At 36.5% G+C, this 13,576-nt stretch overlaps 1 protein-coding gene across 1 annotated transcript; it reads left to right on the top strand.

Annotated features, from left to right (window-relative positions):
• Positions 1-7,411: 7,411 nt before the first annotated feature.
• On the top strand, positions 7,412-11,987 carry Smp_061970 (hypothetical protein; the record flags this gene model as incomplete). Its single annotated transcript, XM_018789304.1, has 6 exons — positions 7,412-8,452; positions 8,497-8,690; positions 8,732-8,941; positions 8,980-9,162; positions 10,849-11,013; positions 11,946-11,987. The coding sequence occupies exons 1-6, from the start codon at positions 8,329-8,331 to the stop codon at positions 11,985-11,987; spliced, it is 918 nt and encodes a 305-aa protein (XP_018654761.1). The 5' UTR covers positions 7,412-8,328.
• Between the last annotated feature and the right edge of the window lie 1,589 nt (positions 11,988-13,576).

The raw sequence follows: 13,576 nt of genomic DNA, 5'->3' as shown, positions 1-13,576 counted from the left end.
TAGTGTCCTCATACACGTTGGTCTTATCATAAATATGGGTTTCATCTCCATCGCTGCAGAACACACTACCACTAGAAGTAATAAGGTTATAAAACGTAAGTGGGAAACATCATATTACGTGTTTCAGATGACTTTCACCTGCAGTCGAGTATATCAGAGACACTTAATAAAGTCGAAAGTTAGATAACTATTGTGAAAGCGCAAATCTAGATAAGGGTTGCTGACTACAGGGAGGATTTGTCGTCGTCAAATTTGTGTTGCTGATAACTTACCTTTACCGAGACTTTAGTGAGCAAACGTATATCGGAACATGAGCCACCACGTCGAAACAACATTTTCACTTCTTATCGGCTAAATTGCGTGAACACTGTATTATACACCAAGTTCAGAACAAACCGTGTTATTTTTCTGCGCATCGTTCCATAAGCCATTAGTCAATTTTAAGGACAATCAAAAGCTTTGCTATCTCAGCAACTTTGTCAGTCAATGTGGATGAGTCGGGCGAAGACGACTGAAAAATGTTGAAATTCTCAATCCAAAAGACAACTATATCGTTTATCTCTCAACGCACACGATCCAGATCAGTACTTTAATTTCCACCCATCTTGTTATTAATACCCGGTCATAAAATACTTACGTACGAGGTTCGAAATTTTTGTAAGGCGGCTACAGCTAGATAATGAATCGTCAGTCAGGAGACGATAACCGTAGTTGCACATAAAGATTACTAGCATGCGTCGAGAGAATAAAAAGAAGCAGTGGTATCCCTTTACTAATAACTAATAAATTATTCCCAAATAGGTGTTGTTGGGTCAATAGAGCTGGAAATTTTCAATTTCTCTTTACTGTTGTTTGCTTCAGCACCTAACGTCTCAGCTTTCAGTTGCGATACTGTCCCCATCAATTTTGCTTGTTTGCAACCCATGTATCTGAGCTCGCTCTAGTTTTTTGAAGTTCTAAATATTGTAAAAATTCCTCTTGAAAAGTGTTAACATTTAATGCAATATCTATGGCAATAAAGAGTATTCACAAGGCTGACATTCATATTGCATACCACAAATCTCTTGCTAATCATCACTGTCCAAATTGAAGACCACATTGAAAATAATTTGAGAACAAAATAGCGCTTTAAGTAACATTAATAAAAAATAACGGCTATTAAAGATAAAGATTATTTTCATCCGTTAGTACGTATTTGGTTTAACGATTGTCGGGGCTAGCGCGAATACATATCAGGATCGAAATTGCAAAGAAGAGTTAGATTCCGAAATTTCGTCGAGTGGTCATGATTGGAACATCCTACATAAATAGTTAGTATGAGCTTCATCAATGAATGCTTGAAAGAAGCTGTAAAAAGTACCAAAAGGATTAATGAAGATCAGCTTATTTAACCTCACATCTGAAAATCGAAGACTGATTTCGTTAAATTTTCACATTATCAATCATTAAAATACTTAGATATACGTCTCGGCAGTATAGCAGAGTACTTTTTACTTATTTCAATGAATTTTCGAAAAGCGAATTTCACTATGGAAAAGGCAAGTTGGTCTTACAACGTTTTAACTTCCCAGTCATTCACAAAAAACCTTCAAAATCAACCTTAAAAAACGGCGCTGTGCATAATTTTCCACACACTTTTTCTTTAGTATTTTTACTTCAAGTCTTACTGTGAAAAGAAACTATTTGGTTGTTCGTCAGACCTTTCTTTACTTGTTTTCACACATCAGGTTAGTCAGTATTATGAATACAAAATTACTGCTAGTGATTTTGTTCAGTGTAACGCTTAAAATAACAGTAGGGAACGTTAGCAAGACTCTTCAATCGGATGTTTGTTATTCATACGGGGTTTGTTCAGCCAAATACCCCCATTAAGTTATATTCGCTATTGGTCAGTTGTGCAAAAGTTACCCTAACCCCCAATTTCGACTCCTAAAACGATTTCCTACCGAAAACTCCTGACTCTATTTTGAACCATATGCACCATATTCACATGGTGAATTTCAGAGTTGTCCATGATATTGTGTAAATTACATATTTTACTAAATAATTCGACCATTTTTCAAGGCTTTAAGGCCATCCAACAATATACATGAGGTATAATAAGTGAAAATTAGGATTTACGGTCGTATTGGTTTTATCGGCGTAAACGTCAATAATGTTTATGTTTGGAACTTGGACTGTGATCTGTGCTTTAGAAACAAGGACAAGGGCTTATGACTGAGATCTCCGAGTATAGTTAAGATTAAGTCTTAGGATAAAAATCTATGTGTAGAGTTTGAGATTCACGGTTTGCTTTCGGGTATGTGTAAGCCAATCGTAAAATCTGTTCTCTATACTAAACCTCAACATTTAACTCTGAATCCTAACACCGAGTTCAAATTCTGTCCCTATTTACCAGTTTGGGCTTGTTCTCAATGCTTAGTGTAAACCCTGTCGAATTTTATTTGAATTCAAGTCAGAACATATGTGAAATTTCTAAAAGTTGATTGATGATGTAAAATTTACACTGCAAATTGTTCCATTTCTACAGTAAATCATTCAAGTTTTTGAGGAGTTGAACGTAATTAAGAATTTGTCTTATTCACTTGAAAACGCGCGCTATTTAAAAGGATAGTAGTATTGTTTCTCGTTGAGTTAAATTCACTGTTTTGATCGTAAATTATGTATCAAAACTACTGTTTACACTTTAATTGAATTTATTTCAGTTAACGTGACATTGTATTTGTGTGTTTTGATCCTGCTTTTGTGTATTTACTGCATCAAAGCATTCTTGGTCGACTGCGGCTTGATTATTTGATTAAGGTTGTGATTTGTCTTACATATCTACCTTGCCTATCATTTTGCTTCATTCTAAGATGGTCGGCTCTGCACACAAGTGTGGACAGCCATATTGCTTATTCCCCGTGGAAGAAGGGATGCAATGTGACGAATGTAAGAAGTGGTTTCACAAAATGTGCACCCGCTTAAGCCCTGCTGCCTATAAAAGGTGTTCCAAACCCAATTCTCATTGGCTCTGTATGTTTTGTTGCCCAAGCAAGACATTACTCATTCAGGAAGCCATTAGCCTTCTAGCGTTAGATAAAAAGGTCGACGTAGGCCGTGCCGGCAACATGGATACTGATAACGAAGATTGTATCAGTGTCGTAAATGCTGCCATGGCAGGTACCAGACACCCAATTTCGCAACACGAAACAAAAATTTCTACTCCGATACAACCAATGAAAGACACGCCATTAAGTACTGAGGGACAAGTTGCTTTAGCAGCGACTGATGACCCGGCTAGAACCACTATCGTCCAGAGTAGTTCCAATCTGGATGCTGAGACTAGTGAGAAATGGATTACGCGGAAACGTAAAAGAGAAGGAAAAATACCCAAAGAAAGCGCGCGTATAGTCGATAAGTCCTTGTTGGACTCACGTCCTGCGCATCAGGCAACTCCGCTCAAGCCCAAATGTAAGAAAATATTTAGTACTGTTGTGGATGGGAACAGTTTGACTTCACCAAATGTTGTTGTGAGTCACTCGCTCGACCCACATGACACTGTTATAAAGAAAGCTAACAGTAAGAAGCCAGTAGCTAACCGGCAGGATCTGACATCACGGTCGAAGGCCGTGAATACGACTTTTAAGGAAGTTAAACAGGTCCCTAGTGTAATCATCTGGAACTTGGAAGAATCGAAAGACACCGATCCCGCTAAGAGACATGCCCACGACCTGCAGTTAGTGGGATCTCTCATCAGAAATATACTGCCCGATGAGGTCCCAGGGGTACATATCTCGAAAGTCATCAGACTCAGTAAATATGTTGGAGGCGAAACCCAACAGAGAAGGATCCTTAAATCAGTACTCGGTAATTTTGAGGAAAGGGACGTAGTACTAAATAACGCACGCAAAATTCGTGACTCAAATATTCGTATTCGACCTGACTGGCCACTTGAGGATCGGATCAAGTGGAAGAATGCCCTAACAGAGTTAAAAACTCGAAAGCTAAACGGTGAAGTGAACCTTACGATTAAGGGTTTTCGGGTAGTAAGGTCTTGGAAGCCAATGCTTCCGAGACCTGCGTGGGTAGAACGTATGTCTCCAAAAACACCTTAAATGTGTGTTACACGAATGCCTGTAGTCTTCGGAATAAGATTTCTGAGCCAAGTTTGATGGTAGACGAATTAAATCCGGATATAATTGTTATCACCGAAACTTGGCTCACTGTAGATATAGACTGTTCTCCAGTCATTTCAGGCTACATCTGTATCAGAAGTGATAGAGTTAGAAGTCGCAAGGGAGGAGGCATAATATTATATATTAGGGACCACTTCCGCATAAACTCGATCATATCGGAGGCGCATGTAAGTGGTACGTGTGAGGTAGTATGTTGTACAATTAGGTCTAGAAACGGGTTAGTGACGATGGGAGGAATATATCGTAGTCCGTGTTTTCTCGTTGACGACTTTATCCTAAGACACGTCTGTTCTTGGAGTAAAGCAGAATGTTGTCTCATCGTTGGAGACTTCAATGCACCCCATATAAACTGGATAGAGCTCACAGCTCCAGGTGGGGGTTTCGATAGCGTCCTTCTGTCATCAATTATTCAATGTGCACTTGTACAATGTATCGTTAAGCCGACGCATATAGACTTGGAACATAATCCGTCATTGATAGACCTTGTCCTCACATACCACTGTGAAGATATCGTCGACATTCAACACCTTCCCCCACTGGTGAATAGTGACCATGTCGTACTTTCCTTTAAGTTCCGGATATATGGTATAGAATTTGCATCTGCTCCACCCCGTCCTAATATCTGGAGAGCTAATATTCCGGCAATCAGGGACTATGCTATCTCGGTTGACTGGTCGGTCGATGCTGATGGATCGATTGATGATGCATGGAATAGGTTTAAGTCTACGTTCGAATCCGTAACTCAACCGTTTATCCCATGGTCAGCACGTAAGCTATCATATTGCCCTCCATGGATTAATAAGGAAACCCGGAAGCTGTTGAAGCGTAGGAAACACTTCTGGGACTTATTCTTGTCAACAGGTCAGACATCATTTAAGTGCGAATATAAAAAAATCCGGAATATATGTAAAAAGACCATAGCTAAATCCCGCACGGCTTACGAACGACAGTTGGCATACGATAGCCGTACCTGTCCGAAGCGACTGTTTTCGTACGTTAAAAGGCGGACGAAACGTAGTGATGGTATCCCCTCGTTACTGTTAAGCGAAAATTCAGCTTTATTGGCTGAATCTGATCTAGCGAAAGCGGAGACATTTGCTAACTATTTCAGTGAAGTCTACTCTACGTGTAGTGTTACAACTACTTGTCCCGTTGACAATGAGATACCAGCCATAGGACCTTTACATGTGACAGAGGATATTGTTCTTCCTTTGATGACTAACCTAAAACCTTGTAAGATACCGGGCCCTGTTGGGTTACACCCACGTTTGCTGTCATCGCTTGCGGACATTATCTCAAGACCGCTCACGATGCTCTTCAACATGTTCCTTTCACAGGCTCAACTACCTAGAGACTGGAAAGACGCCATAGTTAGTCCTATATTTAAGGATGGTCAGAGACGGATCGTATCTAACTACCGGCCTGTTAGCCTGACCAGCATAGTAGTTAAGTTACTTGAAAAATCAATTCGGGCTAAGCTACTGAGTCACATAGATTCGTACAATCTGTTAACTCCCGAGCAACATGGGTTTCGTAATAAGCATTCATGCTTGACTAACTTACTCATTGCGAGAGAGGATTGGACAGCTGCCCTAGACAACGGCCTGTCTGTCGACGCGATATTCATAGATTTTAGCAAAGCGTTTGATAAGGTTTCACACTTAGGTCTTATGCAAAAACTCTCGAGCTTTGGAATAACAGGCGCTATACAGGAATGGATAGGAAGCTTCTTATGTGACCGCAGACAGAGAGTAAGGGTCAATGGAACGCTATCCGAATGGAAGCCGGTCAAAAGTGGTGTACCCCAAGGCACCTTCTTAGGCCCTTTACTTTTCCTTCTGCATATTAATGAACTACCTTTATTACTTAAGTCGTCGACGTTATTGTTTGCGGATGATGTTAAAATTTGGAGAACAATAAGAAATGAGACTGATCGTTGTTATCTGCAAGCAAATTTAGACGAATTAGTCAGGTGGGCTCATGGATGGGGCCTGGAAGTTAATTCCAGGAAGAGCGTGTTCATGCACATCGGGCACGATATTAGTTACCACTATACCATTAATGGTACATCTCTTCCACGCGTTCAAGAGCACAAAGACTTAGGAGTAACTATAAGTCACGACTTGAAAACTACTACGCACTGCAATGCGGTTGCTTCCAAAGGCTATCGTGCGCTATGGTCACTTCGCAGAGCATTTAAATGCTTCGACGAGGATATGTTTCGAATTTTATATCCCACCTATGTAAGGCCACACTTAGAATACTGTATCCAAGCAGCTAGCCCTTGTCTGATAAAGAATACTAAATCGCTTGAGCGTGTCCAGCGTGTAGGGGCAAAATTAGTAAAGGGTCTTTCTAAACTCCCTTACGATGAGCGTTTAAAACGTCTAAACCTTTTCCCCTTATCTTATCGTAGGACACGAGGTGACCTTATACTGGCATTTCGTATCTTTAATTATGATCTGGGTGTTAATATGTCTTATCTTTTTGCTCCCTCCAGCACTAATAATCTCCCAGGTCATAGCAAGAAGGTTCTGAAACCGCGATCTAATAAACTAAAGGTGGGGTCCCGTTTTTCTCATCGAGTGGTCAATGACTGGAACGCTTTACCAGAACAAGTGGTATCAGCACCACCAGTGAACATTTTCAAGAAGAAGCTGGACCTTCACTGGAAGGAAATCTGTCAGGATTAACACAGGTTCATCAACCTACTATCCTTATTACTGAAGACTGAATTTTATTAGAAAAACCCTAGACGTTACGTCGGACTTTTAATCTTCTTTGTGGTATGCCAAATTACTCTGTTTATCAGGTGTATTTCTCAGTCCCCTATTGTTATAATTGTATTTTGCTATATAAACGACCCAGCTATTCCTATTGCTTAGTATTCTTATACAATGACACTCGACAAGACCCCAAAATCAGAACACTTTGAACAGGAATGAAATTGTATTCAAAATAATAATGGTATGTGAACAGCAATCACTGATTTGAATAACGTTCATATATTTATAGTATATACATAAGAAGCTTCTAGATTTTTTCTCCAATAATATGCCCGGGCTGATCGGTTTAGAATTAGCCAATCAACGCGCAGCAACACCATCATGCATGAAACATGCTTTAATCCAATCTATGTTCCACTAACACCTCCCCCTTGAGCAGATTCGTAGGATCTGGTGCTAGGGTCCAACTGCAACCGCTTTACTGGTTTGTGCTTCCGGTTAGTCCACCTTCTAGGTAATAAGGACGTTGTATCATCCTTCGTTTGCACCTTGACTGTCCTGTCTGTTTCAGGTGTTTTGATCTCAAAGGTGTCTAGCAGAACATCAAGAGATATTCGATGTCGATTCTCGCTGCTGGCTATCGAAGTTGCTTTCAGTTGGTTAGCATGACGTATCCAAACTTCTGAACCAACTGACACCTCATAAACCACATTCCCTTTCTTTCTCACACCTATCGGCAGGTCTAGGACAACATGCTGCGTCCGAGTGCGTCTCAACCGCACATTTTTCTTTACTTATTATTATTTACACTCATAACATCAATGAAGTCTCTACAAAGGTAAGCTTATCTTTTCACTTGCATAAAATGACTGGTGAATTTGAGTTACACACAGATCCTATAATTTTCATATAGTTCAAGCCTTAGTTATGCCCCTGTAACATGGTCTCACATTTCATCTTGTGAAAATATTTTACGAAATTCCCGAAGATGACTTCTGAATCCTGACAGAGAGATTTATTCAAAACGAAACTTTTTTTCAGTCTTCATAGTGTAATTTGTCACGATAGAAAAATTTACAATCTTTTCAACTTCGAAATATTCTTGGCAAAATGTTTGCGACAGAACATAGTCACTAGATATTATATCTTTCACTTTAAGACTCATTACCATTATTCGCAATTTTAACATGTGTTTGCACCTATTGTCGTAGTCATATATATTGGCTAAATTCTATTCCAAAAGTTGACATGATTGATATATTCTATATGTTCCACCATACAACTAAGTGTAGCGTGGTGGTTATAAAAATTTCCATCTCACTACTATCGTTTATATCGTTGTGCCTATTTACACATTTTTGAACTTCTATAAACTTCATATACAAAATTTCCATTTTAGGTCGGTAAAGTAGATGAGTAATTAAATGGGAATCTTGGCAAAAATTAATGTTTACGAATGTATGTTTCTGCTTGGTGTATATTCTTTTGGTCTTTTTATATTTATGAGTGGTCTAATGCCAAATGACCCAGCTACAAACGTTGAAAAAAGTAAGACTAGTCTCATTTCTGGTCAGTATTTTGGTTTTGTTTAGTTGGGTATGTGGAAGAAACATATAAGATTGATAAATTTGTCATGATCGTGGTTGATGCGTTAAGAGCAGACTTTTTGTTTTCACCAAAGTATTCAGAAAATTGGGTCAAACTTCGGTCGTATATGAATCTTCAGTCGGCCACATGTTCTGCTTCAATTGTTCAACCTCCTACAGTGACACTACCGCGAATAAAGGTTGGTTTATTGAAGAAATCCGATATCATTTTAATATGTAGGCAATCGTCTCAGGGAGAAATCCGAAGTTCGTTGACATTCTGCACAATGTAAATGCAGAAACAATGGTTGATGATAACTGGGTAACTCGTTTGGTAGATCATCAATGGAACATTCAATTTTATGGTGACGATACTTGGATAAAGCTTTTTCCTAAAAGCTTTCAGGTCTATGAAGGAACAAATTCATTCTATGTTAACGACTTCTACGAAGTAAAATCACGTGAAGCTAAATATTCTTTATACTATAGGTAGATGCAAATGTAACACGTCATATTTCGACATTAATGACTACACCTGATAAATGGGATTGTCTTATTTTGCATTATTTGGGATTGGATCATATTGGACACATTGAAGGACCTAGCGGATCTAGCATCCCTAAAAAAATTCGTGAAATGGATGAAGTTATTCACAGAATACTTGAAGTATTGGTATGTTTGTTGCTTATGTTTTAATAACTTTATTCAAACATCTTTCAAAAATATGTTTATTTGTTTGTTACTATTCTTTACTTAATTGTCGGATACGTTTGCTTCGTCCTTCTGATCTAGTCTTCAGTGTCCACATTGTGTAAGGTTTTTACTTGTTTCCAAGTGAATAGGAATACCTAGTAGTTGTAAATGCGTCACTGTTACTCTGCTGCTATTTCATTTCAGTAAACTATGTCTCAAACAGTACTCGTGTCTTAAAGAGGTGAGAAAAGTTTGCTAGGATAGAACAATGACAAAATCCTTGTCCATGAAATCGACTGTTTCGCATCATTTTACCCACTTGGATTCGAAATGTGTATCTTTGTATATTTTTAGTATTTGTAGTTTCAAGATAAGAAATGACTTTAACTTATGGAAATTATTGCAATATTATTGATATTCTATCACTATTTTTGTACAGTAGGAGTAGCACTGTTTAAAGTTGGTGAGACTATCAACGTTAAATTTCTTCATTATGAATGGTAGGTGATTAAATAAAGTTTCCAAATTTTACTGACTTAAATATCCATGTTATATCATTTTTGTGTATACGATCCGTTTGTAATCAAGATTAATACTGTCATAAACAAGCAGAAACTGGTAAACGGTTTTAAGGCTCGATTCCTAAAGTTGGTTCATCTAATATATTCGTTGAATTTATCATATTTGTTTGATAGCTAATGATTCTATTTGCAGCTCATCAGCGGAACATGCTTGAGGCTCAGTGTTGATATTTACGTTGGAACTCGAACTCAGTCCCTATCACTTCAAACACCGATGCCTTATCCCCCTAAGCTGTTGATTTCGGCTAAACACAAATTATTCAACGAGTATGAAAGTATTAGCATTAGTTTGCAATCTCTCATTGCTGATATTCACAACTCAAATTGATCAGTTTCTACTGTCATATGTACATAACATATAGAGGCAAACTGAAAACATCCACCAGTATTCTTCTTTTATGTTTACAGATAATTATTTTTTAAACTACTAATAACATGCTAGTTTAGGAGAGAATAATCAGTTAATCATATTTGTTGGAATTTATCTTTTACTACATGCTAATGATATGTCTGTGCACTTTAATGGTTAGCTTTTAATCTGAATTCCAGAGACGGATAGAAATTGAGTAATTACGCCTTAGATTAGGGAGCATTTAGACTATAAAAGTCATATAGGTAGATAAACTTTGGATCGTGCGAATGAAAACGACTCGTTTATTTATCTCTAGACTCATATATTATATATAATCGAATTCATCATGATATGCAGAAATATTCTTAATCAGTGACTCGAGGATTACTCATGCTACATTCATGATTTCAATTTCTAATCAAACAAGGCTTTACCCTCTGAATAAAGAATCCATGGCCTAGTCAATAAAAAATCAGAGTCTCAACTAACTTTAAATTAATTCAAGAATCTTTCTTTTACTGTATTTTCTTGTAAAATTTCCATTCATAGTTTGCAAATTCGAACTCCGTTCTATCTACTTAATTTTAAATTTCTGCTTAATATCACGGAATCCTCACATATACATTGTAGCTCAAATAATCAGCACACAAATCAATACTTGACTAATAAATTAAATTAGAAACTTTAGTATCTTATTGTTCTCACTATAATTTTTATGATTTTTTTTTCCAGATGAACTCTTCATCAATTGTCAATAAAAATTGGTTATTTATTTTAACAGGCGATCATGGAATAAGTGATAAAGGCAGTCATGGAGGCTCTACAACTGGTGAAAAAACAACTGGCCTTTTTATGTTTGGATCTAACTGGAATAAAACAAATGATCATTTAACTGAGGTAGGTGTGCACTTGAAAAAAAGTGTACTTTTAAATAATAGCTATTATGATTGTTTTCATATTTTTAATAAATCTTAAACGGTTAAACATTTGACTGACTGATTGATGTAAATAAAGTGAAAATAAAATTATATTCTAAGTAGTGATACTTCAAAATATCATTCTTGAAAAAGAATCTATGTATCTAATGTGAAACTGAAGGACTTGAAAAAAGAATTTACACTTTCCATTTATACTGATTGTTGGGTTTGTTTTCTCGCTTTCTGCTCTTTTCATTCCAATCATTGAATTTTATTTGAAGCATTAGTATAATTTAATATGTTAGTCTTGTCTTAAGGTCTATTTTGACACAGTTATTTAATATTAAATTATTGATTAGATAACTATATCGACATAGTTATGTATACGTATGTTGCGTTTTTATCAGTAATACTCACTCATGACCATTTGGAAGAGATTAATCTTGAGCATTGTGGTTGATACAAGAATCATTAAATCTCATAGTTAAACACTTTTCTTTTTGTCGTTCTAATGGACGACTTTTAAAATGTCTGTGTTACTTACCTCAGTTGAATTGTTGGATCATAAAACTCTTACCGTTTGTTTTGTAAACAATGTATTATTATCGAAAAGTACAAACTATTTGGTTTACTCGCATTGTATCACTTTTCAACAGCATCGGTAAACAAGATAAAATTTTGTATTTGCGGTAATAAGACTGCCCAACTGTTTGAACTGGAGTGAAACAGAATTTAAACTTATGACTCGATCGATAAAGATAATGGTTAATTAGATCAATTGATAATACAGGATTTTGATTGGAAAATAAATGTAAGATTGATCATTCGTTATTCTTATTTAAACACAAACGATCATTCAAATATATCTATGGAGTACTGACTTGATGCGTACACTATATAACTGTATTCTAGGGAGCTATAGGTTTGAACCTGGTTCCATCAGATTCACTTTAGAAAACTTTGTATTGCCTGCAGGTTCGGAATAAAAAGTTCCGCTTAAAGTTGAGTACATGAATTTGCACTTGGATTGACAAGTTTCACCAGTATATGTATATTATTTACAGTATCAGATATATTACTTGTACGTTATTCCCCAAGTTTATTTCACTGTAGTATAGTAGGATATTGTACACTACTCTCCTCAACTCTCTAAACTTAATAAGCGTTTTATTCTGATTTGAAATTAGTTATGATCTGTATCATGGATGGAGGATGTTGATGCTTTCAATAATTACAACTTCTAAATCAGTCATTATCGATAGCAAAAGTACGGTGACGTATTTACTTAAACGAAGTTGTGAATAGAATTGAGGATATGGAGTTTGAAAACTTATGATGGTTATTCTGATATTTTATGAATAATTACTACTTTCGAACAACTCCATTTATTGGAAGTGACACTAAATATTCATTGAAAATGGTCTAGTACTTTGGTAATTAAAATACTGAATTTTCAACTGTTAGGTAACACGTTCGAATTCAATTCCGGGTAGTAGCACTAGGTCTCACAACTGAAATGGGACTCAAAACTGAGTGTTGTTCGGGAGATCCAAAGTATTCCTCTAAAAAGTCCAGAGAGGCTGTGAAAACACTGGGAAATATTTTGTCCAATCAGCGTTGAATACAAGCTTCTCAAAAACATCTGGAAAGTGGGAAGTTACGGGTCGCATTTATGATTGCATGATTACCTATCCTGCTGCTATGTTTATTATGGTCCCAGAATCTCCTAGAAGCGCAAGTTCATCTGGAAAACCATAAATACCTTCGACTTTATGTACATAAACTAACCTTAGAGTGAAACATTCTTTTCACACTTCGCGCCAGTTCTCTTGTGTTCACGTTTTCATGTAGATTTAACCTCAGGTTATTAGAACAGCTTAAAAAACCTATTCAAACGTTCAGTTAGAAGACTTATCAAGTATGCTAACCAATATCGAGTAAATGAGTTAAATTTTATTTCCAACCATATATGATTTACTTTTTGAGCTCGTTTTGTGTTAATATCCTTCTGATCCAATAAGCAGTCCAACTAAATTCAATTTTATATTTTGTAGCTGAGTACTCAAACCACCAAAAACAATTGATAAAAATAGAAATAACCATTCTCAAATTCTAACAGTTCAGTTAGCTAGGTAAATATCCTGTTAAATTAAGATCACTGATTAGCAGTACGTGATTTCATGTAGTTCAATTAGTAAGGCAAATCAACCTTGTTATTTTCCTTATTTGTGTACAATTATTACAGATTCAATATCGTATCATTATATAAACTCGTCGCACGATGCTGTTTATAGATCTTCACTATTTGGATATTCATCTGTAGTTATACTACGGAGGTCTTAGTAAATGCTTTCCGATAGTGCGTCCGAAATCTGTTCATATTCATTGTTATTGTTTATCTCGAAATAGACAAAACTAATTATTTGGCAGCTACATCAGTTCCTTTTTAAGAAATCTTTACCTTATCTAGGATAAATCAAAATCTTTTAACAACTCATCTTATAGACATTGGGGTAGATACTGCTGAAATTTCAGCTTCTATT

Source organism: Schistosoma mansoni, chromosome W (genome assembly GCF_000237925.1).
Source record: "Schistosoma mansoni strain Puerto Rico chromosome W, complete genome".
NCBI lineage: Eukaryota > Metazoa > Platyhelminthes > Trematoda > Strigeidida > Schistosomatidae > Schistosoma > Schistosoma mansoni.
This window is presented reverse-complemented; position numbering and strand designations above follow the sequence as displayed.